Source organism: Ziziphus jujuba, chromosome 8, assembly GCF_031755915.1.
Source record: "Ziziphus jujuba cultivar Dongzao chromosome 8, ASM3175591v1".
Lineage (NCBI taxonomy): Eukaryota > Viridiplantae > Streptophyta > Magnoliopsida > Rosales > Rhamnaceae > Ziziphus > Ziziphus jujuba.
Window position 1 is genome coordinate 9,353,696 of NC_083386.1, and position 24,743 is coordinate 9,378,438.

The 24,743-nt window shown below is 33.8% G+C and overlaps 3 protein-coding genes across 5 annotated transcripts; 2 read left to right on the forward strand and 1 right to left on the reverse strand.

Annotated features, from left to right (window-relative positions):
• Positions 1-260: 260 nt before the first annotated feature.
• Positions 261-3,777, forward strand: LOC107413087 (protein PSK SIMULATOR 1). Of its 2 annotated transcripts, none has more exons than XM_048470092.2 (2): positions 261-433; positions 1,315-3,777. In XM_048470092.2, the coding sequence occupies exon 2, from the start codon at positions 1,389-1,391 to the stop codon at positions 3,186-3,188; it is 1,800 nt and encodes a 599-aa protein (XP_048326049.1). In that variant the 5' UTR covers positions 261-433; positions 1,315-1,388; the 3' UTR covers positions 3,189-3,777. The 2 variants fall into 2 exon arrangements, with proteins under 2 accessions (XP_048326049.1, XP_015876438.1); XM_016020952.4 differs by having other exon boundaries at positions 1,334-3,777.
• Positions 3,778-5,628: 1,851 nt separating this feature from the next.
• Positions 5,629-20,365, forward strand: LOC107413081 (phosphatidylinositol-3-phosphatase myotubularin-1). Of its 2 annotated transcripts, none has more exons than XM_016020942.4 (19): positions 5,629-5,860; positions 6,011-6,079; positions 7,720-7,794; positions 8,517-8,588; positions 9,587-9,656; positions 10,921-10,970; positions 11,991-12,280; positions 12,382-12,455; positions 12,529-12,598; positions 12,693-12,758; positions 13,346-13,445; positions 13,541-13,654; positions 14,261-14,430; positions 14,572-14,656; positions 15,765-15,992; positions 17,488-17,547; positions 17,721-17,785; positions 18,377-18,656; positions 19,394-20,365. In XM_016020942.4, the coding sequence occupies exons 1-19, from the start codon at positions 5,813-5,815 to the stop codon at positions 19,910-19,912; spliced, it is 2,505 nt and encodes an 834-aa protein (XP_015876428.1). In that variant the 5' UTR covers positions 5,629-5,812; the 3' UTR covers positions 19,913-20,365. The 2 variants fall into 2 exon arrangements, with proteins under 2 accessions (XP_015876428.1, XP_015876429.1); XM_016020943.4 differs by having other exon boundaries at positions 12,535-12,598.
• Positions 20,366-20,602: 237 nt separating this feature from the next.
• LOC107413082 (uridylate kinase PUMPKIN, chloroplastic) lies at positions 20,603-24,302 on the reverse strand. The gene is made up of 7 exons (XM_016020944.4): positions 23,311-24,302; positions 22,525-22,657; positions 22,341-22,394; positions 22,118-22,209; positions 21,477-21,712; positions 21,185-21,355; positions 20,603-21,096 (listed from the first exon to the last, which is right to left on the reverse strand). The coding sequence occupies exons 1-7, from the start codon at positions 24,039-24,041 to the stop codon at positions 20,999-21,001; spliced, it is 1,515 nt and encodes a 504-aa protein (XP_015876430.3). The 5' UTR covers positions 24,042-24,302; the 3' UTR covers positions 20,603-20,998.
• Positions 24,303-24,743: the final 441 nt, after the last annotated feature.

A 24,743-nucleotide genomic window follows, 5' to 3' on the forward strand; every position in this document is an offset into this window, starting at 1 on the left:
TTTTAAATAATTATTTAAATTGTTAAATATTATATAAATTCCACTACTTATAATCATTAATCACAAATAAAACCTTTAAATAAAAGTAAACAAAAACCCGGAAAAGAAGACGAACCAACAAAAGTATTTAAAATTTGAATAAAAAAATGGTAAAAAATTAAAATTGTAAAAGAGCAGCGAAAAACAAAAAAAAAAGACAAGGGACAATTTAACAATTTAAATGGAGTACAGGACAGAAATTGCGAAGTAAGAAGTTAAGCAGTCCTAGTATAACTTTAATTTCTGTCGTTCTCTCGCTCATTCTGCAAAAAAATTTCTTCTTCCATGTGGCTCTAAGTCTGCACTGCAGCTTCCCGGCTGCTTCGTCTCTTTCTCTCTCTATCTGCTAATGTTTTCCTTTTCTTCCATTCTCTCTCTGCGTCTCATGGGATCGGTGAGTATCCAAATTTGCTTTATAAATTTTTACATTACTTGTTCTTCACATGATTACTGCTATTTTTCTTAAGTTTGTGTTACTTTTTTTTTTTAAATAATTTTTTTAATGAATAAATGAGAGAAAATGGAATTTGAATCTGGGTTTGAGTTTGAGTTTTCAATTTGTTTGATTTGAAAACCAAAATAATAAAAGAAAATAAAGATTTATTTCTTCTTTGGCTGTAGGTGGAGAGGGGTTTTGGAATTTAGAAATATATAGCACGGGATTTGGGTTGTTATATAATTTGGGTTTTGTTTTTGGTCTTCTTCCTTTTTTGTTTTTTTGTTTCTGGGTTTTCTCATATATATATATATATATATATATATTCTTTTGGATTATTAAAAAAGTTTAATTGTATATTTTAAATTGTATCCTCTATTTGCTAGAGCAGCTTTTGTCAAAGAGGGAAAGAAAATAAAAGATAAGGTAAATTCAAGTCAATCTATTGGACTAGGTTCAGGAATTTTTTTTTTTAAAAAAAAAAAAATTGGAAAATTTTCAATTTTTTTGTGGATCATGGATGTATTAAAAATCAGGGATACAACGTTTTGATGGGTATTTTCCTCATGAACGTGTAGGCCACCAACACAAAAAACAATTTTTTTATCGTTTAAAATTACAATTACTGTTTGATATCTTGCCTGGTGAATGAGATTTATGGTCCAAAATAAATTATTTTTAATATTCCATATATTTGCTTATCCAGTGGCTGCAATGATTTGTCAAAAATGTTTGTCAAATCCATTTGAACAGGGAATGGGTCCCTATTTATATATATTAACATATCAAAGAATTCCCACCGTATTATTTGTTGAACCTATTTGTTTGATCATTTTTAGCTTCTCAATTTTACTACAGAATCAAGAAATATGATGTTAAGTTTGGCATAGAGATCAAACATAAAGGATAAGAGATGGTGGCGGATTCATGGTTTCGAAGTCTGTGGAAGACTCCAAAAAGGCATGAGGCTACTTCTGGGAAAGCAGTGATTGGAGTTTTGGCATTTGAAGTTGCAAGCCTGATGTCTAAGCTGGTCTATTTATGTCACACTTTGAGTGATAAGCAGGTTAACAGGTTGCGCGAAGAGATCACACGTTCAATGGGTATAAAGAAGCTTGTGTCAGAGGACGATACCTATATTGCGAAATTAATATGCGATGAGATGATTGAGAATGTTATACATGTGGCAAAATCTGTGGCAAGACTTGGGAAAAAATGCAGTGATCCTAGTTTGAAGAACTTTGAGAAAGCTTTTTGTGATTTCATCGACACCGATATTGATACATATGGGTGGCAATTTACATGGAAGAAAATGGAAAAGAAAGCTAAGAAGATGGAAAGATTTATCTCAGTCAATTCAAATTTGTATCAAGAGATGGAAGTGCTTACAGATCTTGAGCAGACATTGAGGAGAATGAAGGGTAATGATGACTCAGGTGGTGTCAATGTACTCGAGTTTCAGAAGAAGGTTACAGGGAAGCAGCAGGACGTTAAGTATCTTAAAAGTATCTCTCTATGGAACAGGACTTATGATTACACAGTTCTGCTCTTGGCAAGATCTTTATTTACGATATTCAGGAGGGTTCCACATGTGTTTGGAATGCAACAAATAATGAATGTTGGTGAAACTGAAGCTTCTGGGTTTATAAATTCTGAACAAATTCATCGCAGCCAGTCAGTTTCAGCATTATTGCAAACTTCCATCCATCCATCTAATAATGGTCTTCCTAGATTTGCCTCTGGCCCTCTTGATATGTTTGCAGCTAAATCAGGCCCAATTTCAAAACCAAATAAAACCAACAATTTCTATTCAGGCCCTCTTGTGGGTAGTGCCTCAGCTACAGAATCAACCAATGCTTCTGAGAAATATAGAAATATGTTTTATTCAGGTCCTCTTGGGAAGTCAACAAAATCAGGTCCATTTTCCAGAATGAGAAAAACCAGCAAGAAGATATGGGGGACTCATAACCATGCAAATGCCAATGAGAAGAAGTCGCAAATGAAATCTAATCGATTGACTCAAGTAGGACCTTTCAAGGGATGCATGATGGCTGGAAGTGGTTCCCCTGTCACCAATTGCCACTTGAGTTCAAATAGTATTCATTCTAGACTTCTTAATGGAGCCAGTGGTGCCAATACAAACCATCCTGCTCCTGGCATTACAATGAATACAAATTCGACTATTTTCAAGAGCAAGTTTTTGGATCCTCCACCAGATACTCTTGGTGCTGCTGCCTTGGCTTTGCACTATGCAAATGTTATCATTGTAATTGAGAAGCTGGCATCTTCTCCACACTTGATTGGTCTTGATGCAAGAGACGATCTATACAATATGTTGCCTGCGAGTGTGAGAAATACTCTTAGGGCAAAGCTAAAGCCACACACCAAGAGTGTGGCTTATGATACAGAGCTTGCCAAAGAATGGAATGATGCTATGTCAGGAATATTAGAGTGGTTAGCACCACTTGCTCATAATATGATCAGATGGCAATCTGAGCGGAGTTATGAGCAACAGAGCTTGGTTTCAAGAACAAATGTGCTTCTGGTACAAACCCTTTACTTTGCAAATCAGGAGAAGACAGAAGAAACAATTATTGAACTTCTTGTTGGTCTTAATTACATTTGGAGGCTTGGTAGAGAATTCAATGCAAATGCTCTACTAGAGTGTGCTAGCAGTAGAATATACGATGAGTATTTGGATCTGGATGGATGAAATTGTTTTCATCTCGTGGAAATTACAAAACAATCGTGATTTTATAACTAGCTAAAGGTGTTTGGCAAAGGCCCTTAACCTTGCTAGTTCATAAGGCTTCTCAATCTTTCCTGGCAGACGTTGATCATTGCTTTGGTGGAGAAGAGAGAAAACCACCTATACCATTGAGATTTCGATGCCCGGTATGCATTCTTGGTGAGTTAAAAGGTATAGATTTTAGATTCCAATTTTTTTTTTTTTTTTGGGTTGTTCTTTAGGTGAGGAATCCTAGCCATCACAACAAATTGGCCTCGCTTTCACTTCCTCATAAAGCACAGTCTGCCATTTATAATTTAAGTTGATGCACTCTTGAGAGTTGTATATTTATTATCTACTTTCTTCTGTAATAGTTGTAAATTTCCCATATAGAAGATTTTCTTAATAGGTAGGTGTTATTTAATGATCAAGCATGTTTCTTATGAGTGGCTATCTGTAATCTTGGTAATCTTTATGCCACTCTGAGACTGAATGATATGTTGGTTATATCAGCATTCAAGTTTTGAATGTATGGTTTAGAATCATCTGGTTAAGTGTCTGAATATTGAATCTATTTCTTGTGCTGCGTTATTTATTTATTTGCTTTTACTACACGTTTGTTTTCCTTAATAAGAATACTAGTTGTCACCATTGATGACCCATTGCCAGTAGATGATAGGCACTGTATTGCTTCTTAGTTTAACATGGTGGTCGGTTTCATGCAATTGTCATAAGTTGTTATTTTCCTTTGTTAGGAAAAAGTACAGAAACCTTACTAAACTTACTTATCCAGAAACCTTACTAAACTTACTTATCAATTAATGTAAAAAAAAATAATATGAAACTAAATATGCATTGAAACATAACACAACCCAGTAAAGCACATGATAGTTAAATAAGTTTGTATATGTACTATTATTTGAAAAAAGTTAACCAAAAAAAAGAAAAAAAAAAACTACCATGTAAATTGTTATATAACCTAATAATACTGTTTTAGTCATAATATGAAGGTGGTAACCCATGACTTATTTGGAAAATAATTAAGAGTTTAGTTCGCTAGAATCTTCTTAAAATATAAATAACATACTTTTATAATCATTTAATAGATTTTACTTTAATTTTTCTTATATTAGTTCATTGTGTGTACATTTAATTTGAACAACAGAATTCTACACTTTTTAAGTAATTTTGGATGGTTTTTAGAAATTCTTACAAATTTATGTTTTATGTGTGTGTGTGTGTGTTTTGGGTATTAAGTTCACATTATTATCATTATTATTTTTTTAGTGTCCATGAATATTGATAGCATTTTATCATTTCTCAAAATGTGACGTGTTCGCTAACCCTCATATTAATATGATAGCAAAAAAATAAATAATAATAATAATAATAATTATAAAACCATATATATGCCAAAAAAAAAAATCATAAATTAATTATTTATAATAACGAAAATTGAAACAAAAAAAAAATAATAATAATAAAAAATTGGTGGAAAAAGAATATATCTATATATATATATATAAATATATAAGAATTAAAATTTATCTTTTATTGCAATCAGACTTTATTGTTTTAAAATTGTTAGCAATCAGATCCTAAGTCCTGGAAAAGATATTATAAAATTCAAAAAATATATATATATAATAGAGATCATTATTAAACTTAAAAAGAAATAAATAAAAAAAAGAAAATCAGGATTTTTTGAAGCCACTACAAATATTAATTTTAAATTTTAAAATCTGTTGGAAATCATAAATGAGTTTTTTTTTTTTTTTTTTTTTATTGATAACATAACTATTACCATAAAAAGGAACAAATGTTTTTTTTTTTTTTTGGGTAAATAATAGTTAGCAATAATGCAATTTTTTGCTTAATAAATTGGCGAAATTAGTCTTGCATACTGTCTAAATATACAAAGAGAATTACCTTAAAAGTTACAAAAAAAAAAATATTTATAGCTGTGGGATCAATCAAGTGCAGTTTTCTCAAATACTAATTACTTTGGCACTACTGTTCTTTGTTATTTCGACAATTTTTTTTTTTTTTCACTTTTATAGAGTATTAGCACCAATGCCTTATTGAAGTTTATGAAAAATGATAACATCATATAGAGAATTTTTTCAGCGTTGCTTTTTAACAGGAAAATTGTAATAATTATACAAAATTTTCATTATGATTTTACCTTAATATTAAGGTGAGAATAATCTTCCTAGGCAAAAAAATTTGAGAAGGCATTGGTGTTAATTGAGCAAAAATAAGGAAACTAGATAAGACACATGTGGAAGACCCAAATAATAAGAATAGCACTAGTAATAAAAATTCACATTACTATTGCCACGTGACTTTGCGTATGGTAGCGGCTGACGTGGTAGAGGCAGAAATGAAGCTATTCAAAGATCGCAAGCGAGCCGTTAGGCTTCGTCTGAACGGCTGGTACAGCTTAAAAAAAAAAAAAAAAAAAAAATTCCTATTTCTCTCTCTTGGTTTCTCTCTCTTCTTGTCTAATAAAAGTTGGGGGCTTCTCGGAGTCGGTTCGCCGCATCGCCGCGTCAAAGCCACGCGCCGGCACATCGACGCCTCTCAGGGACTCTGCGGACTCCGAGAAAATGGAGGCTGCCGGAAGTTGGGACGCTCTCGAATGGACCAAGATTGAGGTTTCCCTCAAAATTTTCTTCTTCATTCTTCTTTCGCTTCTCTCCTCCTCCTAGGGTTTTTACTGTCTCTATATCGTTTTCTTTACTGAATTTTCCATATTGTTTTTTCGTTTTCTTAATAAAAAAAAAAATTTGAAAATCCATTTGCAGCCTCTCTCTCGGTCCGTTTCTCATAGTAATTTGGAATTCTTGTTCGAATATGAGGAAGTCATGGTCGAGGTACGTTGAATGCTATGATTTTTTTTTATTTTTTTTTATTTTTATTCTCGCGTGAAAACTTTCTTGGAAACTATTGATTGAATGGCATTTGTGTTCTCCAGCTTGCCTCTGTTGTAATTTTATGGATTTTTTGGTCTTTTTTAATTTTTTATTTTTCAAACATTGGACATTTCAGTTTGTAATTGGAAGGTGAAGGTGGTGTAGATTAGGTTTTAGTATGTAACTTGAAGATGCTGTATAAGTAGTGAGGTTGGTTTGAACTTACTGAAATATTAACGAACAATAATAGTAATACCTGGAGAACCAGAAATTGTATATTCAAACCTAATTGAATTGATCAACTAGTTGCCTGTTGTTTGTGATTGTAAATGACAAAGACCTCAACTAAGGGTTCAAAAAATAGTTAGATAGAGATAAGAAAGAGTTGCATATCAATCTATAGTTTTGATGAATTTTCTTGTTCTAGTTCTCCCATTCTCCTCGGTTTTCATCTTGTAGGCTTGACATTGTAGCCTTTTCGTGAATGACCTTGTCTTGATGGCCAATAGTGATAAGAACTGTATGTTTCTGGCAACATATTAAATCTTCAAATCATTAATGCATTGGATATATATAATTTTAAAATCAGTCGAGTATTTAATGAATATGCTTAGTGGGTTTATAAATTCTATAATCTTCTTTCTTTGATAAAATTATTGGTAATGGTGACATGTGAAAAATGCTGGCATCTCAGTGGAAAGAGGCTAGTGATAATGCTATCCTTACTTTTAGATTTTTAAATATTTATGGTTATACTGTTGCAAAGAATTGCTTAGGTTCAGGGGTTTGTTATTTCTTCTAAAAGCATTATTGACATTTGTTACTGTTTAGGCTTTGCATATAGAGAGCATGTTTCCTAGGGATTGTAACATCCATTTGTAATTTGTTCATACTTAATGTCAAGTTAAAATACAGCCGCTCCTTTATTATGGAAATTGTGCAAAATAATAGTTTTGTTTTTTTGGTTATACACTTAAATCTCAGTATGTAGAGACAAATCACTAGCTGGGCTGGATGTATTTCGTGGTACCTAAAGAAAAATTAATATATATATATATATACACAAACCATAGTGCTAGAGGTACCCCAAATTGTTGACCAAAGTTATTTACCAAATGATATTGCTATTTGTTAGTAGTTGAAAAATCCATATAACCTAAATATGAATAAGTAAACCCATAAATGGTTTAAGTGGCCAAATACAAACCAGTTAAATATTACCATATCAATTGTCATGTCATTTGGTACCTCTAGGACTATTGATACATATACATATTGCTATTTGTTTGTAGTTGAAAAATCCATGCAACCTAAATATAAATAAGCGAACAATTAAGTGGTTAAGTGACCCAATACAGAACAGTTAAATATTGCCACATCAATTGTCACGTCATTTGGTATCTCTAGGATTATTGATACGTACTCATATATAACTGTACACCCTTCTTGTGTTCATATATATATATATATATATTTATGTTTTCCTTTTAAGTGCAGCTGTCTTTTGAAATTGGTGATATATCTTTTGCAATCAATTGTGTATATTTGTTATGTTCCTCTTATAAATATATAAAGAGAGTTTGCTGATTACTTACTTTCAGGGATATGGTGTTGTTCTCGTCAACACTGATGAGGCAGGTACCCTGCTAGTAACCAATTTTCGTCTTCTTTTTCTGGTAAGTTTTGCTGTTATGTGCCTGTCTATTTGCAATTGTATGCCTCATGAAAATCAGGGTGGTACTGCTCCACTGGTTGATTCCTTGAAATTGGAGAACTCTCACTTTTTTTCTGTTATTCTTTCATTTTCTCTTCTATCCTGATGGAAAATGGCGTTGGGGGGATGGTGGTTTGATATCAGTTACATGCTTGCATGGACAAATTGAATTTTGAAACATCTAGATTAATAAGGCAGTTCCTGTTCTATGGGTTCTGATTTTGGCATTTGAACGGTGGTAAAAGACAGCTATAGATGAATGTCCAATTCTGTCTCTGATATGTTTTGCTTCAAGTTTTCTTAGTGGGCAGTATATGGTTTTTATGAGAAAGAAGGGGAACCCAAAAAATACAAAAAGAAGAAAGAAGGGGAGGAGAAAAGGCATCAGAGAAATATGAGGAGAGATTTGATATCTTTTCCTTGTTATATCTTATCCTAAAAGGATAACATCAATAGTGTTATTTAGTTTGCTAATGAAATCTAGTTGATTATTCTGGGTAATTCATTGCCATGAGCATTATCCTCCATGTATATGTGTTATAATTTTCGGAGTAGCTAGGTAACTCAGCTCAATGTTACTTCTGAATTGGAGGAACTAAGAGTTCAATTAATTAATAAATATACTGAATACACTGTGCCTTTAGTTTATTAAGTTTTTTCCTTTTGTTCTTTTGCCCCTGCAAGAGTGAGGGAACTAGGAACATCGTCCCCCTTGGCACAATACCGTTGGCAACAATTGAGAAGATCAACAAAATGGTAAGTTCTGTTTACATTTTTCTCTTTGCTTCTGTCTGTATGTTTGGTAACGTTAAGAAGGAAATGATTTTGTGCTCATGGATAAATTGACATGTATCTCTTACATATGAGTATGACATGTTCAAGAGAAGTATATATTAACACAGACTTTGAGTTTAAAAGATGAACTTTATTTTCTCTTAATTTATTTCTACTGGATGTGTCATGTCCCAAATAAAATGTATTCATATTATTAGCACTACAATGCATCTGAATGAGATTAACCTATATCTTGAACGAAGTCTACTAGAAAATCCTGTGTGTAAATTGTCTCCAAACTTTGTTGGACTAGGGTTTCATCATTAACTGTAAGCCCTTCAGCCTCTGATGATAAACTTCTTTCCATTCTAGTGGTTTGCCTTTTCTTTCTCTTCTTGATATTTTATCTTTTTATTTTGGTGCCATCTATCGCCTTGCATGTTGTTATTTACTTGTCAAAGATACTGTTAAGGAAGTTAAGTTTCTGCTTCTCTCTCATTTTCATTATGGAAGTGACCAATAAATTTAAGAAAGAAGAAGCTAGATGATCAAAAAATTCGTTTTAGCATCAACCATCATTATTTTGTTGTGTCTGATCTTTTACTTGTGGTGCCAATAGGTCTATGTATTTGTAAAGAATATAGGATTGAAACGAAGAAACACAAGTAACATAGAAAAAGATGATAACTTATGACACTTTTATGCCTAAAGCACTAGTAAAGACAATTTGAATTTAATCTCTCAACTTAACTGAGGGAATTAAAATCTTCCAACTCATAATTATATCCCTTTTGAAATAAAATGATTGGCCTATTATGTTTCGTTCTCAAAAATTTTGGATTACTACCAATATGAATGCAACCTTATCACAATACATAAGCATTGATTTATCAAGAGAGAATCCAAGTTATTTTAGACCATTTTGTATGTGTACTCGGATATGGTAACTTAACAATATTATATTTGTATGGGATTTGTAGGTCGTAAAGATGCAGTCAGCTCCTCGTCAACCTGATAAGACTCTACCTAGACGACTTCTTCAAGTCATTGGTATTGCTTTGAAATGATCTTTCTTTTGATCTGTGTTGATCCTCTAAATCTTTTTCTTCCAAACATGATAAAACATATGTGGTTTAGAGTTGTGCTTGTAGAAGGAAAAGTCTGGATTTATGAAATGTATCTTTTGAATCGTGAATTTCACAATTCTTTATAGGTTTGTTGAGGTGTTTGGAGGATAGTTTTGGGCCCATGATATAAGTGAGCTGTTTCTTCATGGCAATTAATGTTGGCATAGCATGTACCATGTTGTAATATAGTTATCAGCAAGGTCTTTTATCTATACGTCATTATGTTATGTTGCAAGAATTGGACTAGAATGCTCATGCGTTAAGAAACATTCAAGAACAATGTATAAGCTATTGTATAGATATTTCATGATACTATCCTTGGTCATGATTTCTATTCATGCTGTCATTTGGCTCCTTTTAGCCTTTGTACTTCTTTGACTTTGTTAGATATAATACTTTGTTGTGGTTTTATTTTCATAGTTGGATTTACTTTTTGATCAGTTTAAGCTTGTGGATTTAATGGTAACTTACAGTAGTAGAACTCTGGTTTGTTTATTTGGTCTTGTTTGTGAATCTTACTAATCCCTTGGTGTGGTAATTTATTGTTCTACGCATGTAAGGCCTTCTTTATTCCATTATTGGATGAGGCTACATTTGAGGGGGAAGTGTTAAATATAATGTTGAGATGTCTTAATATACATTGTTGGGTCTTCTTGTTATATAGTTAAGCTATTCGGATGGTATTAACATAATAGGCTTGAATCAATGCATCTTTTCGTGGGATTTCATTAAATATCGCCAAATTAAAAACCACAAAAATCTGCACATTAGTTTAAACCAACTTTTACTACAATTAGTAATGGTAATAGGGCACAAGGTGAATGTGTTCGAGTAAAGAATCTACTCTTCACTGTGTTAAGAAATAAGATTATAATATAGACAGACAAGCTAAACACATTAGAACAAAGAATTTGGTTAGTGATAGGCATAGGGACTTGAAACAGAAGCACATGCTTTGATGCATTGTTTGTATTGGAAAAGAGAAAATATAAAAAGTTGAAGAAACTATCCAATCAGATGGGGATGACTTTTTATCAATGATGAAAAGGTAGAAGTTTAAACCCACGTAATTACAATAACAAGGACTTTTTTCCCAGGTTGCCTCGTTTGTGTTCAAAATGAACAATGCCTTGATTTTGTGACTGGAGGTATTGTGAGGAATAAAGTGATCTTTTTGTATTTTACAGGCAAAGACATGAGAATTATCGTCTTTGGTTTTCGACCTCGAACAAAGCAGGTAAGTTTTCATCGTCAATTTGTCAGTTTTATCATAGTCCAAAGTAGTTTTGACTTGTGAAAAGGCAGCATTTCTTTGATTTGTATTAGTTTTTATCATTGCAATGGATAAAGCATTAAGAATTTTCAATCTCTAAAGTTAAAAAGAAAAACAACGTATAATATAAATGAGGAGAGAGAGAGAGAGAGAACAAAAAACTAATTTTTTTTTTTTTTAAAACCCGAACCAAAGTTTCTTTTCTTTTTTCTTTTTAATTATTAAAGTTAATGGCTTTTCTAGTTGGAACTGTTGTTTGCTTGTTTAGTCATTATGATTTTCTTCATATGAAAAACCTACCATTCTCTTTTAGGTCTAAGAATACATGTTTTCCTGTGAATACTTTTCTTTTTTTATGTGCAATTTTGATGTAGGATGGGTGGGAAGGGAAAGAAAACAGAAAATTAAAAGATAGGTTCTAGCATCACACCAGAACAATTTTAGGAATCACTCCTAAAACCTAGGCATCACACCTAAGTTTGTTTTGCATCACAAAACCAGAGGAATAACTCTCAGAAAATAAATTGTATTATTAATCAACTTCCGAAAAGAGTTACAAAAACCCCTATCTATAATAAAATCACCTAATAACATTAGGAAACTAAAATAATAAGAAACCTAGTTAAATTAGGAAACCAAATAATAAACCTAAAGGAAACTAAAATAATAATTAAAAAAAAAAAAACCTAATAAACCTAATAATATTAAAATCATAAAAATCATAAAACCCTAATGATTAAAATTTTATGTAATCTTCATCGTTCTCCATCAGATTTCAAATTTTTTATTTCAATCCATATAAATAAAAGAAGGTTTTTATTTCGGTTGAATACTTTGAATTGCTAATTAAAGTTTTATACTTGTATTATACTTGTATTTGCAGTGTTAACTCAGAGTATAAATTGTTCAAAAAATTTTATATGCAATCTGATGCTTATTACTGTAACCGTTATCAGCTTTGATTTAATTTTGAAATGCTAACAGAGGCGTAGAATATACGATGCATTGCTGGGATCTACAAAGCCATCAAGAATCTTGGATCTTTATGCTTTTATCTCTGGACCTTCCAAATTCAACAATACTAATCCTCAGGTGCGTTTACTTAAGGAGTATTTTCGGCTTCTTGGGAAGGACACAACTCATGCATCCATGAGCATGATAGAAAATCAGTCTTTTACATTGTCCAATGACTTATGGAGAATAAGTAGTGCAAATTCCAACTATACAATGTGCCAGAGTTATCCATTTGCCTTGATTGTTCCAAAACTCATTCCGTAAGATTCCATGAGCCATCAATTGCTAAGTTGTGTTAATGAATTTCTATTTCAACAACTAAAATTTGCTATTGACATATTTGCATAACTGCTGATGCCAGTGATCAGGAAGTTCTCCAAGCATCCACCTTCCGTGCAAGATGTCGGTTGCCTGTAGTGACGTGGTGTCATCCTGGTGTGCAATGAATCTTTATTTCTTGTACTTTAGTTTGTCATTGATATACTTATGTCTTTGTATTTGTGACAAGTTATAGGAAGTGGAGCAGTTCTTGCACGTTCATCCCAACCCTTAGTTGGTCTAATGATGAACATGAGGAGGTAATTTGAAATATTTGATTAAAATAAAATCTCGGCGTTTGCAAAGACTCATGCACTCAAGAATTATATTAATTTCCTATGCATTGTTCTGCAGCAACACTGATGAAAAGCTTGTTGCTGCTTTATGCACTCAACTTGCTGGTGTGGGAGGAAAACGAAGGTGAGGATGTAGATACCTCTTTTTTCCAGTGTGATTTTTACATGTTATCTTTCGGCATTTAGTTTCTCTTATATCCTAGTTAAAATTTAAAAACCTTTATCTTTTCCTTGTGTGATTTTTATTAGTTATCTTTTAGCATTCTGATTTCTCTTATGCCCTAATTATTTGTGTGTTAGGTTTCTTGATCCTATATAATCTGTGCTTCCTCATGGAATATTATGCAAAACCACTTAACTGATGTGATTGGTTTAGTCATGTTTGTGTTATGCTGTAGGGACATAACCTAAGTGAGGTAGAATGTCAAATCAAATTTGGAGATATTGCAATAAAATTTTACTTTCATATTGGGCAGAAATAGCAATATCTTTAGGTGCTAAAAATGAAACGTTTGTTTCTATACATGTGATTAATTTATCATTAATCATGCTTGTGGACATTTGTTCCTGTACTTTAAGATTCTTTAGAATGTGGGTTAAAACAAAATGAGGCGGTGTTTCTTTACTTTAACTGATGAGTAAGAGGTGGTAATTACTTTTTAAAGCTATGTGATATTTTTCTGATTTCATGCTAATATTTTTTCTTATTAGGAAGCTATATATTGCCGATGCAAGACCTAGAAAAAATGCTTTGGCAAATGGTGCAATGGGTGGTGGCTCGGAGTCATCTTCAAATTATTTTCAATCGGAGGTCTGTTTCAGTTTTAGCTTCCGAGTGATGCATTTTTTAATTTTAACATCATAGTTTTGCTAATTTCATGCTCCTTTTGTGTTTTATTGCATCAGATATTTTTCTTTGGAATAGACAACATACATGCAATGAGGGATAGTCTTGCTCGGCTCAGAGAATATGTTGATACTTATGGTGCAACTTCGTCGGATGGAATGTCATCATTCTTGGTTAGTATTGACATCTTATAAAGATCTTGGTGACATATCAGTGTCAAACTGTAACATCAATTTGCTATATGAAACTAAGGAAACATGTATTTTAAAATGTGGTAGAACGTATTTGGAATATGTTGATGAAGCTAGCTTCTATGGTTGTGATAAGATAGTTCAGCAAATTTAGTAAATTAGACTATGAAAGTTGACCTCAGGCTAGAACTATATTAGCAAAGTGTGCTTTTATTGATCTAAGCTTCAATAAAATATATTTGTGATACTTGTCCTTGATTTTTACTACGATAAGAAAAGACCTAAACCTTTTCTTCTATGGAAACACCTAATTTATGTCGCAGTTTGGTATGATTACTTGTTATTTTACTTTTTGCAAGTGCATATATGAAATAAGATTATCAAAGTGTCTGTTGTTCATGATAAGGAGCAGAGCTTGCTTATGCATGGGAATCCTTAGACTTACCTCAGAATAATGTAAACTTTTTCATTTACTTCCAAAGAAAAAGAAATAAATGAAGTTTGACCTTTATTTGGAACTCCAGCTAGAAAATGTTGTGTTCAAACTTTGAAGTGAACGAGATATTGTTGTGCAATTTGTTTTGACAGAGACACGGTGGATGGAGTTGGGGTGGAGGCAATCTCAGCAGTATGTCTGCTTCTGTGTCAACTTTAGGAGACAGTGGTTGGCTAATACACGTTCAGAGTGTCCTGGCGGGTTCAGCTTGGATTGCTGCTCGTGTTGCTTTGGAATCAGCATCTGTGCTTGTTCATTGCAGGTAAGGCTTTTTGCTGCTGCTGTTGTTTTTGTTTTTTATTTTCATTTTATTTTTATTTTTATTTTTATGTATGTGATCTATATATTCATTAGTTTTCATTTTGGCACTTTTAACCTTCAATTGTGCTTTGTTTCTATGTAGTGACGGATGGGATAGAACGACTCAGCTCGTTTCACTTGCTAGTTTGTTGTTAGATCCATACTATAGGACATTCACAGGGTTTCAGGTATCCACTGAACAACACTGGACTCGTTCAAGTCTATTTTGTTTGATCCTTTGTCTTTTGGGGAGCAGGATATGAATCTCCTAGCTGTGATGTTAGTAGGCTTCTTATGTGTTGCGTGCAAGGTTTTAAGTATACCTGGCAATTCGGGTTGGTGGGTCGTGTTCGTGTCAACCCGTTTAATAATCGTGTCAAAAATGTCTAACCCGAACATGACCCATTTATTAATCGTATCAGGTACCTAAAACACTAACCCGACCTGTTTATAAACAGGTCAACACGACACGACCCGTTTAACACGATTATTTTAACGGGTCGTGTTGACCTATTAACCCGTTAACCTGAAATTGATCTATTAACCCGAAAACTAACCTATTAACCCGTTAACCCGAAAATTAACCTATTAACCCGAAATTTTTTTATTTTTTTTTATTTTTATGTTTTTGTTTTATTAAAGATGTATTTTTTGTTTTTAAAAAATTAGTAATAGAAAATTATTTTTATAAAATTTTTAATTTATAATATTTTTTAGTTATTAAATATTATATTAGTGATAAAATATTAATTTAAAATTAAATTTAAATGGGTTGTAATAGGTATATAATCGTGTCGGGTTGAAACTGACACGTTTAATAAATGGGTCGTAACGGGTCAATTTCGAGTTAAACAGGTCAACCCGAAAATGACACGATTAATAATCGTGTTAAACGGGTTGACCCGATTATGACCCGAACCCATTTATAATAAACCCAAACCCATTTATTCCGTGTCGTTTTCGAGTCGTGTCGCCGTGTCATGATCCAAATTGCCAGGTCTAGTTTTAAGGATGCATTATTATGGGATTCATATTCCTATTACAGTTTGGTATATTTTGATTGCTTTTTCAAAAACTTAGATGGTAAATGTCATTTTGTTTCTAAGACCTGGTCCTAGGCCTAGTCCACTTAGGATGTGTCTTAAAACATATTTAGGAGTCCAAGAATTAATAAGTTATATATTAAAATAAAATCAGAATATATTTCGGAAATTAATTCCTGTATCAGTGCCCTGGTTTTAGGCGTTTTTATTTGAATGTGACTTGTCATTTTTACAGTCTTTAACTTTGATGTAGGCACTTGTTGAAAAAGATTGGCTCGCATTTGGTCATCCATTTTCTGATCGCATGGGCATTCCAACTATATCAGCAAGTGCCAACATACCACTTGAACTATCTAGGCAATCTTCTGCTGGAACTTTCCCATCATCACCCATGCGCCAATCATCAGGATCATATACATCTCAAACTCCTACTACTACTCATGCTCAAACTTCAAACAACTATTCCCCAATATTTTTACAGGTGTGTATTATTGTTTTCAGCTATTGGAAATATTGTAGATTTTTTCTTTGCAATTCTTAGGCTTTTAACAATCTGAAATTTCAATCTTTCATGGCTTTTTTATTACAAGTTCCTTTTATGCTACATGTGATATAATTATTTATGAGGCAGTATCCATTGGAATGGGTTGTCTTAATGTCAACTCTAACTCAACCTATAAAATTAACTCTATCCTAGTCATGCTTCAGAACATGTTTAACATGTTCACCTATTAATGTAGATTGGGTAAATTTCAAAAGTCTCCCTCGAAGTTTGCCCCAAGTTTTGATCCCCAAAAAGTTTTGGACAATTGTATTGTAGAGTAGAAAAAGTGAGGGGGATGGGGGTGGGAAAGATGTGCCTGCTTGAGTTCTGAGGGAAAGTTATTGTTTATCGAACCATTGAGGTGCATATTGTATGTAAAGTTATATATATACTTGGCATATCCATATGAAAGACCAATAAGTACTTGCATGTTTATTGCTGTGTATATTTTAAAAACCTAGATTAATAAATTCATATTCTTGATTGTCTTTCTCAGTTGAGCTTTCGGTTATCTTATTTGAGAGATGGAAGGAATATCAATCAAAAAGACTTATAAGAGTAGACCTTACAAGAATTTAAAGTCCAAGCTATTTTGATAGGAATTATAGTGTTTTTAAGAACTATCCTGTCAGGTTCACCCTAAATTTTTGAAAATTTACCGCCAATAAGGAAAGGATTGTGGCACTTTTTGATAAGGACAACTATAGATACTTGAGGACATGGATGAAAATAACTGATCTCCCCTCAAACATCTCCCAGAAGTTGATAGAGTCTCTATTACCCACACACCCAGTTTGTAAGAGACCACAAGGTTAACCTTGTGATGTTTTCATGCAGTTCCATATGATCCTCCAGTCACCAAATGGAATCTAGACCATTCAAATTTAGAGCACATTTAGTATGCCATAAGATTTCTTTTTCTTTTCCAGAAGGAAGTCTACACAACCACTTTCCTAACAAAGCTGTATTCCTTCTTTAAGGTTTCTTAAAAGAAGTCTACACAACCACTTTCCTAACAAAGCTGTATTCCTTCTTTAAGGTTTCTTACTCTAAATCCACCTTTAGCTTTTAATTTGATGACTATCTCCTTGGATATCACACCTCTAAAAAAATTTCTCATAATTCTTTCAATAGGAAATGGAAGTAAAGTTGGTAGATTGGAACGCTTGATGTTGCAGCAAAGTAAGTCTCCCTCTAGATGGTTATGTTCTCTTACAACAATCTTATAATTTTGACAATGGTAATAACACCATGCCCAACTTTTAGCACTGTTGAACCCTCCTTTCCCATTGGTGAATGTTATTATGTTCTTAACTTTTGTTTTGCCACTTGGCTATTGTGAGTTTAATGCAAGGTACAGCCTGTGATAAAGTCTCTTTGGAGTGTTTTACCTTGTAATTATTACTGATCTGCTTTTTCAATTTTGATGCAGTGGGTTGATTGTGTTTCACAATTGATGCGGATGTATCCTTTTGCTTTTGAGTTTTCCTCGGTAATTACCCTTATTTTGTATAACTTCTTTCTACATTTATGGTACAGCTGACTGTTGTACCGTTTTTTTGTATTTCAGATATTTGACTGTCATACTTTAATGTACTTATGATTGGTATTATCCATTTCATATGATGATAATGCTTTCTGACTGTCCTTTTTGGGGTAATTTAGGCTTTCTTAGTGGATCTTTTGGATTGTGTTTTTTCCTGCCGCTTTGGGAACTTCTTGTGCAATAGGTAAGTTATACTGTTCTCTGGCGCACAATAGATTGATTTTTGTTTCCTCTGTGGACAACTTGTAATGGGGATCCTTTTCTATCTTGGAATTGTGACAATTTTGAGAAAATGGTGGGGTTAATTTTGGATTCATCTTTTATCAGTGTCTGAGACTTTACTTGTTTGCATGCCCATATCACCTTTTGGAAGCTTGCTGTCTGGACGTAAATTTAATATTTGTGTGCTTGCATTGTGTACTTAATAATCTAATAATGGCACATCCATTTTAACAACTGCAATATGCTTCCTGAATCCTAACTTTGATAATTGTAACTCACTTTTTCTTTTACTTCTTCAAGCAAAATTATTTTTGCATTTTAGTTACGTCTGGGAAAGAAAAAGAATCCTACCTTTTTTGTGATTATGTTGGCACAAACTGTTTATACCTTTTCTGTGAGTTTTTGAGTTAATACTTTTCTATTACAATCTAATGTTTGTAAGTAAAATAAATAAAATTAAGTAGAAAACTATGCAAAAAGATTTAAATCTTTGCTGTTCTTACTTTTATTGAAGCATCTTTTTTTCCCTGATTACTGCTTATGTCAAATTCAGTGAAAAAGAGAGGCAGCAATGTGGTATTTCGGAAACTTGTGGATGCTTGTGGAAATATTTGGCTGATTTACGTGCTTCAGATGGAAGATCTCATGTGCACTATAACCTCTTTTATGATCCAATTAAACATGATGGTCCACTATTACCTCCAGCAGCAGCTTTAGCACCTACTCTATGGCCCCAGTTCCATTTACGTTGGGCTTGTCCAGCTGAAGCTCAATCTGGAGAGGTTGAAGCTCAATATAGGAAGATGGCTATTAAATTTTTTGAACTTCAGAAGGTAACAAGTCTTTATGTTTTCTTTCATTTGATGTTAATATTCTCCTGGAACACTCTTTTGCTTTATCCTCTGGAACAAGAAGGAATCCTGAAAATCCATGCCTGGACTTCTGTTTTGTGTTAACGTATTTGCAATTTTATTCTAAATGTGCTCTACTAGATATTGCTGGCTGATTCAGAAAATTTATTTTTCAAGCTCTTCATTGATATCCTGTATTTACTTTTGCTATCTGATTCTTCTCTCTGTTCCAAACTTTAATACATAATTGCCAATAGAAACTTTTCTTTGAATGGGTACTGTTCAATGAAAAGTGATACAAGTACCTTATCTGGACAACAAGGCTCTGTGCTACGACATTTCTTTTTATCATTTTTTTTCCCTTGGACTAATTGATCCTACCATATTACTATATCAATTGTTAACTTATTACATTATTAATTATTAACATAAGGAAAGCAGTCAGCTTGATGAAGTAGCAGGTTAGGAAATGAGATCCGACTTTAAAGAGACAAACAAGTTGTGTGAAATTTCAAAGATACAGTGATTCTTTTGTATTCAAGTTCTTATTTGTTTTTATATCTTTTTTAATTCATTGAAGCTGATGATTTATGTCTGGCATATTACTCCTTGTTTTAGCAGATGTAGGAATTATTCTTGGTTTAACTAGTTTATGTAGCTTGTCTAGTTTTTCATCCAACAACAAGATGATGTATCGTAAATGTGTATGATTCTCACAGGCAAAAGAAGTTGTAGAAAGTAAAGCTAAAGAAACAGCTGCAATGATGGAATCATTAAGTGCAGAGTTGAGAAATGAGAAGCAAATCAGCAGCTCAGCTACGAGATTGGCCACAAGGGCCAGCAAGGAAAGTGAGGCCATAAAACGAGCTGTACAGTCACTGGGATGCAAGGTCCACTTCTCGAACGGTGGTGATTGTACTGTTGATGTTGAAAACAGCCTCTTTGATACTCAGAATTCTATTTTTTCTTCTGCGAAAAGGGAGTCTGATGGTACCATGCAGCACAATGAAAAGTCAGATCTGTCTGTGTCAATTACAGTTGTGGCAGATGATGCTGTTGCTAGTAATCCAATTGGTCGAATGTGTGAAACTTTATGCCCGTTGCGCACTCGAGATGGAGGCTGCAGGTGGCCAGATACTGGGTGTGCACAGCTGGGCAGCCAGTTTGTAGGACTGAAGGCAAATTTTGATGCGTTTGATCGCCTTTCTATATATGATGGTTATTTTCAGCCTGAGTGAATGCTGTTGATTTAGTTATCAGCTGAACATCTTACTGACTTCAATTGAAAGTCAAGGACTTTTCTAAATGGAGGCCTTAGAATTAAAGCCTCGGTTAAACTAGGTTAAATTTTTTCTTTTGGTAACTTGTCATCAAATTAACAGGGGAAGGAAAAGCTTAAAGTGGACCCTCGAATTTGGATGGGTCTCAGGGTGGTTTGTACAGAGAATATAGAGTCAGCAGGCAATTATCGTATTGGTAAAGAGTAGGAAAACAAAAAGAAAGCGCAATTGCGGCGCTATGGTGGTCTGCGAATAGTTTTTCGATACACTCATTCATTTCTCGAATAAGGTTAAGCCTCATATTGTACAGGTTACAGACAATCTGTATCTTGTAATAATCTTTCATCGGCATTTATGTATATCATGATTATTTAGATTTATATTAATAAAATTTTGCTATTATTGACTTCTTATGCATGTCTGCTTTTACATTTTTTATTTTTTTGGTGGATCAGTTGCAAAGTAAACATTCAGGAGCGTTTATAGGTTTAGATGTACCAGGCATTTCCTCATTTTTTTATTTTTTTATTTTTAATTTTTTCCCCGTGTCTGTATTTATTATTTTTGTTCCTCACATATATCAAAATGAGGAAGATTCAATAATTGACACAAACACCAACCTTGTAGACTTGCTGACAATGCACCATGAAACAGAAAAAGGATTAGATTCATTGTAATAGCATTACATATTAGAGGAGACATATAGGATTTTGCTTCTTCAACAATGATCCAATCTCTTCTCCTACACTAGGAAACAACTATTAAGTACGTAATGATGCTTTGCATTAGTAAAGAACATGATGTTCTACATTTATTTGTTCTTCTTTATGATGACAGTCTCCATATGATTGTAAAAAACATCTACTACACATTTTACAGGAAATGGCTACATAGGGAACAAGTACAAAATTTTTTTATTTTTTATTTTTCAAATTACTAGACTCCTCATATCCTTTCAGAACTATACTATGACGTTGACCCGCCAAGAAGTGCTTTCAGATGTATGTACAACAGACTCCTCTCTACTGTCACATTCCGATTAACTTAATTAATTCTTCCTGCTTGATCAATCAAAATTCCAACTTGGTCTCCACATAAAGCTCTTGAAATATTCCCAGATTCCAGCAAATTGAAAATGACAACTAACATAGAAGATGAATATGTTTCAGGGAAAAGAGGGTCTAACTTGTAAGATAGCAATGTAGATGATAAGAGTAAAATGAGACTAACCAGGAATTCCGTTCTCTTCACAGTATGTTACTGCCATCGAGTCCATGGAGGTAATGCCTCTGGAAACAAATTCACCGTAGGAAATGTGATCAGCAGTTACACTGTTGTTACCAGAATGACATCCATAGACCCCACTAATGTTTGTACCTTTTAGGACTACATCTGCATTTACTGATAACATTACAGAAACCATGTCATGATTTGGTCCAATGCAAAGACTAATAGATGGGGGTAGGTCGGAAAAGTCAAAAATCAAATAAATTAAGTAATCAGGCAGCAGGATTATATTTACACTCGGATGCTCTCAAAGCTGCTGCAATATCAGTGGTGAATAGATAATTCCCAGCACCAGCACCAACACCGCCAAATATGACTACTCTTCCTTTCTCAAGATGTCGGATGGCTCGTTGCCTGTTATATGGTTCAGAGACCTCCAGCATGGTGAATGCACTTTGCACCCTTGTTTGGACACCCATCTTCTCTAAAGCTGATTGAAGCAGTACAGAATTCATCACTGTTGCCATCATACTGATAGCAAATCAAACATTGATCAAAAGGTTAGTGCAAATAGCCTAATTGTTTAGGATGAAAATATGAAGAAATTATTATTCCATTGAAAGGAATATATCAGTGCCACAGCTCAAACCTAAATTTGCCTCTGCAGGTTTACTTAAGGAAGCAAATATTTAAATCTTGAGAGAGGGCAGACAACATTTTCCACATCATTCACTAGAAATATAAGGATTTGTTGACACCATTAGTAGATTTCATAAGATCCCCAAAAAAGAAAATAAATAAATAAAACGAAAATGACACAATTTAATAACAGATAACAATAACTATATTTCATAACATCGAAAATGCAACTTGCTTAACATACTTGCTGACCATAAATAAAGGTATTTAAGCCAGACCACAATACTTGGAACATACCCAATTTGGTATGCTGTAGATCTATCCAACCCAGTAGTAGATACCCATGAGTCTCCACAAAATAAGTTACAACCTCCAACAACAATTGCCACCTAAACATAGCAGCAATCAAAAGTTTACTTGAAGAAAACAAACACCAATACCATTAACAACCATTCTTTTATGTTTATTAAAATAGATATAAATGCCGTGAGAAAATACAACAGGCAAGTTTAGGAATCACCTCCACCCCAAGGCGGCAAGCTGTTGCTACTTCCCTAGCAATCTGCATTGCTACCTAAAAAAACAAGGAAGCAATTGATGTAATCGTCAATCAAAATGACCAAAAATGTAGTTAAAACAAAAGATTCATTATTTAGATAGTCAAACTGATGTAAATTTAATAGTACAATGGAGAAAACTCGTACCTTAGGGTCAATATTCTGGCAGTCACCAACTAATGCAGCACCACTGATTTTAAACACTACTCTACGCCATTTTAAATTTGTCACCGGTTTGGACTTTGCATTGTTCGAAAAGGCCGCATTACTAGACATGTATCTGTTCATAGCAGTTTCCAAATTTTAATCAGAGTGACCATATCGTGTAAACCACCACTTAACTACAAACAAAGTAAGGGAATCAGTATTTCTCCCAAAGGAAAGGAACAAATACCAAAGTTGATTGCACTGTTTAAAAAGTTTGCCCTGCTCAGAAAATACGAACGCTAGACTAGTTTAAGATACCATAATATCGATTCAAGGACTAGACAATAACTTCTCCCAAGTTTCATTTTCCAAAGAAAATTGATTATCATGCATGTCCAAGTACCAACATCAATGCTGAAACAGAGAGACGATAGCATCAACTCTTCGATATTCTCAATAGCACAGATGAATCCATACACATCTAACGTAAAATGACAAAACAATATTGTGTTAAAGTCTTGCTATCTTATCTTTCCATGTCACAAACTTTCTTGATATTCCATTTTCCTACAACAGTGAAGTTAACAAAGTCTGCACACCCATACTCAACAATACACATCTTACAATGGCACTACCTAGCTCAAATTCCCACAAAATGAATTATAGAACGAAACACTATAATCATCAAAGAACAAAACCAAACTAAAGTTAGAAATAAATGGCTTAAGGAAAAACTTGTACTAAACAATTCAAAAAATTGACATAAAAATGCATATTCATAGACACCTCTTGGATTGCCTAGCTACATTGGAATGGACTCCAACACTCCTTTCCTCATCCGAACCACTCTTCACCGCAACCGAACTGCCAACAATTGCCTCAATTTTCTTGAACCAATGCCAATGACTCACCGTCAAGCTTCCATTGCTCATCCTCTGCAGCTCCACCTTGTACCTCTTCTTCAAGTTATCAATTTTGTTCTTGCACTGCTCCACGCTCTTGTACGTCGACTTGTTGCTGCTGCTGCTGCCGTGCTTCTCACCGCCACCACTAATGCACCGCTCGCTCACCATCTCCGCCACTTCTTCCCAATCCCTCCCTCTCAAATTTCCCCTACTCAGCTGGTTGAACTTCTCCGTGTACGCGTCCAGAAGGCAAGCAATCGCCATGTCGCTCCATTCCTCTCTGTCCTTCCTGTAATCGCCGCCGCCGCCGCCGCGGCGGTAATTCTCCGTCCCGCCCGACGATTCGCCTTCATTGTTGTTGTTGTTGTTGTGGTTCTTGCCGGAATTGTTTCCGGCCGAAGAGCAGGATTTCAGCTTCTTGCAGTAATAGGGACTCTGCTCGGAGGTCGCCGGAGCTCCGACGGCGGATCCGGATATGTTCGGATCGGAGTCCTCGGTGAACGGAGGGGGAGGGAAGTAATCACCGTTTCCGGAGTCCGTATGGTGGTGGCGCGTGGGCGTGTGGAGGTGGGAGTCGTCGTCGATGAGAGAGAAGTCCTCGGAAGAAGCCATGGTAAAAAAGCAAGAGAAGAGAGGATGGCAGAGAGACGACGACGTTTGAGGGGTTAAGTTGGACGGAAAACGTTTTAGACGGCGCAGGAGATAAATGAAATGGTTGAAGAAGAAAGGTTAAGGGGTTTAGAAAATGAGGTTGATTATGCCGTCACCCATCGTAACGGTTCTGTCATCTCATGAAAATAAAAAAAACGTGTGGTTGCAGCTTTCTTACGTCATAATTTCATTCAGTTACGTCATAATTACTTTCCATAATTGCTTTTTTTTTTTTGGGTCTGAATTGTATTAATTGTTTCTTCATATTGATACACTAAATTTTTATTTAAATGCCATATACTTTAACTGTTTCATAGAAATTTTTTATTTTTGTTTTTGTTTTGTGTTCTTTTTTTTTTTTTTTATGTAAACAGATCAAAATTAATTTATCTTTCCAACTATTAACCCTAATCTAGCTTAAAAAAAAAAAAAAAATTCTCTTTATACTCAAAAATATAATTAAGATGTATTTGGAGGCGATTCCTAGAGTCCTGAAACACCTGCCAAAAAATAAATAAATAAAAGCATGTTCAATAGTGTTAATTTTTAATGATTTTGTTTTTAAATTATTACCTATTTAGTTATTCTGAAAACACATTTGTGGTGATTTCTAACATAATTGATTCCAAACAGGCCTTTAATTTGTTAGCTACTCCAAATCAT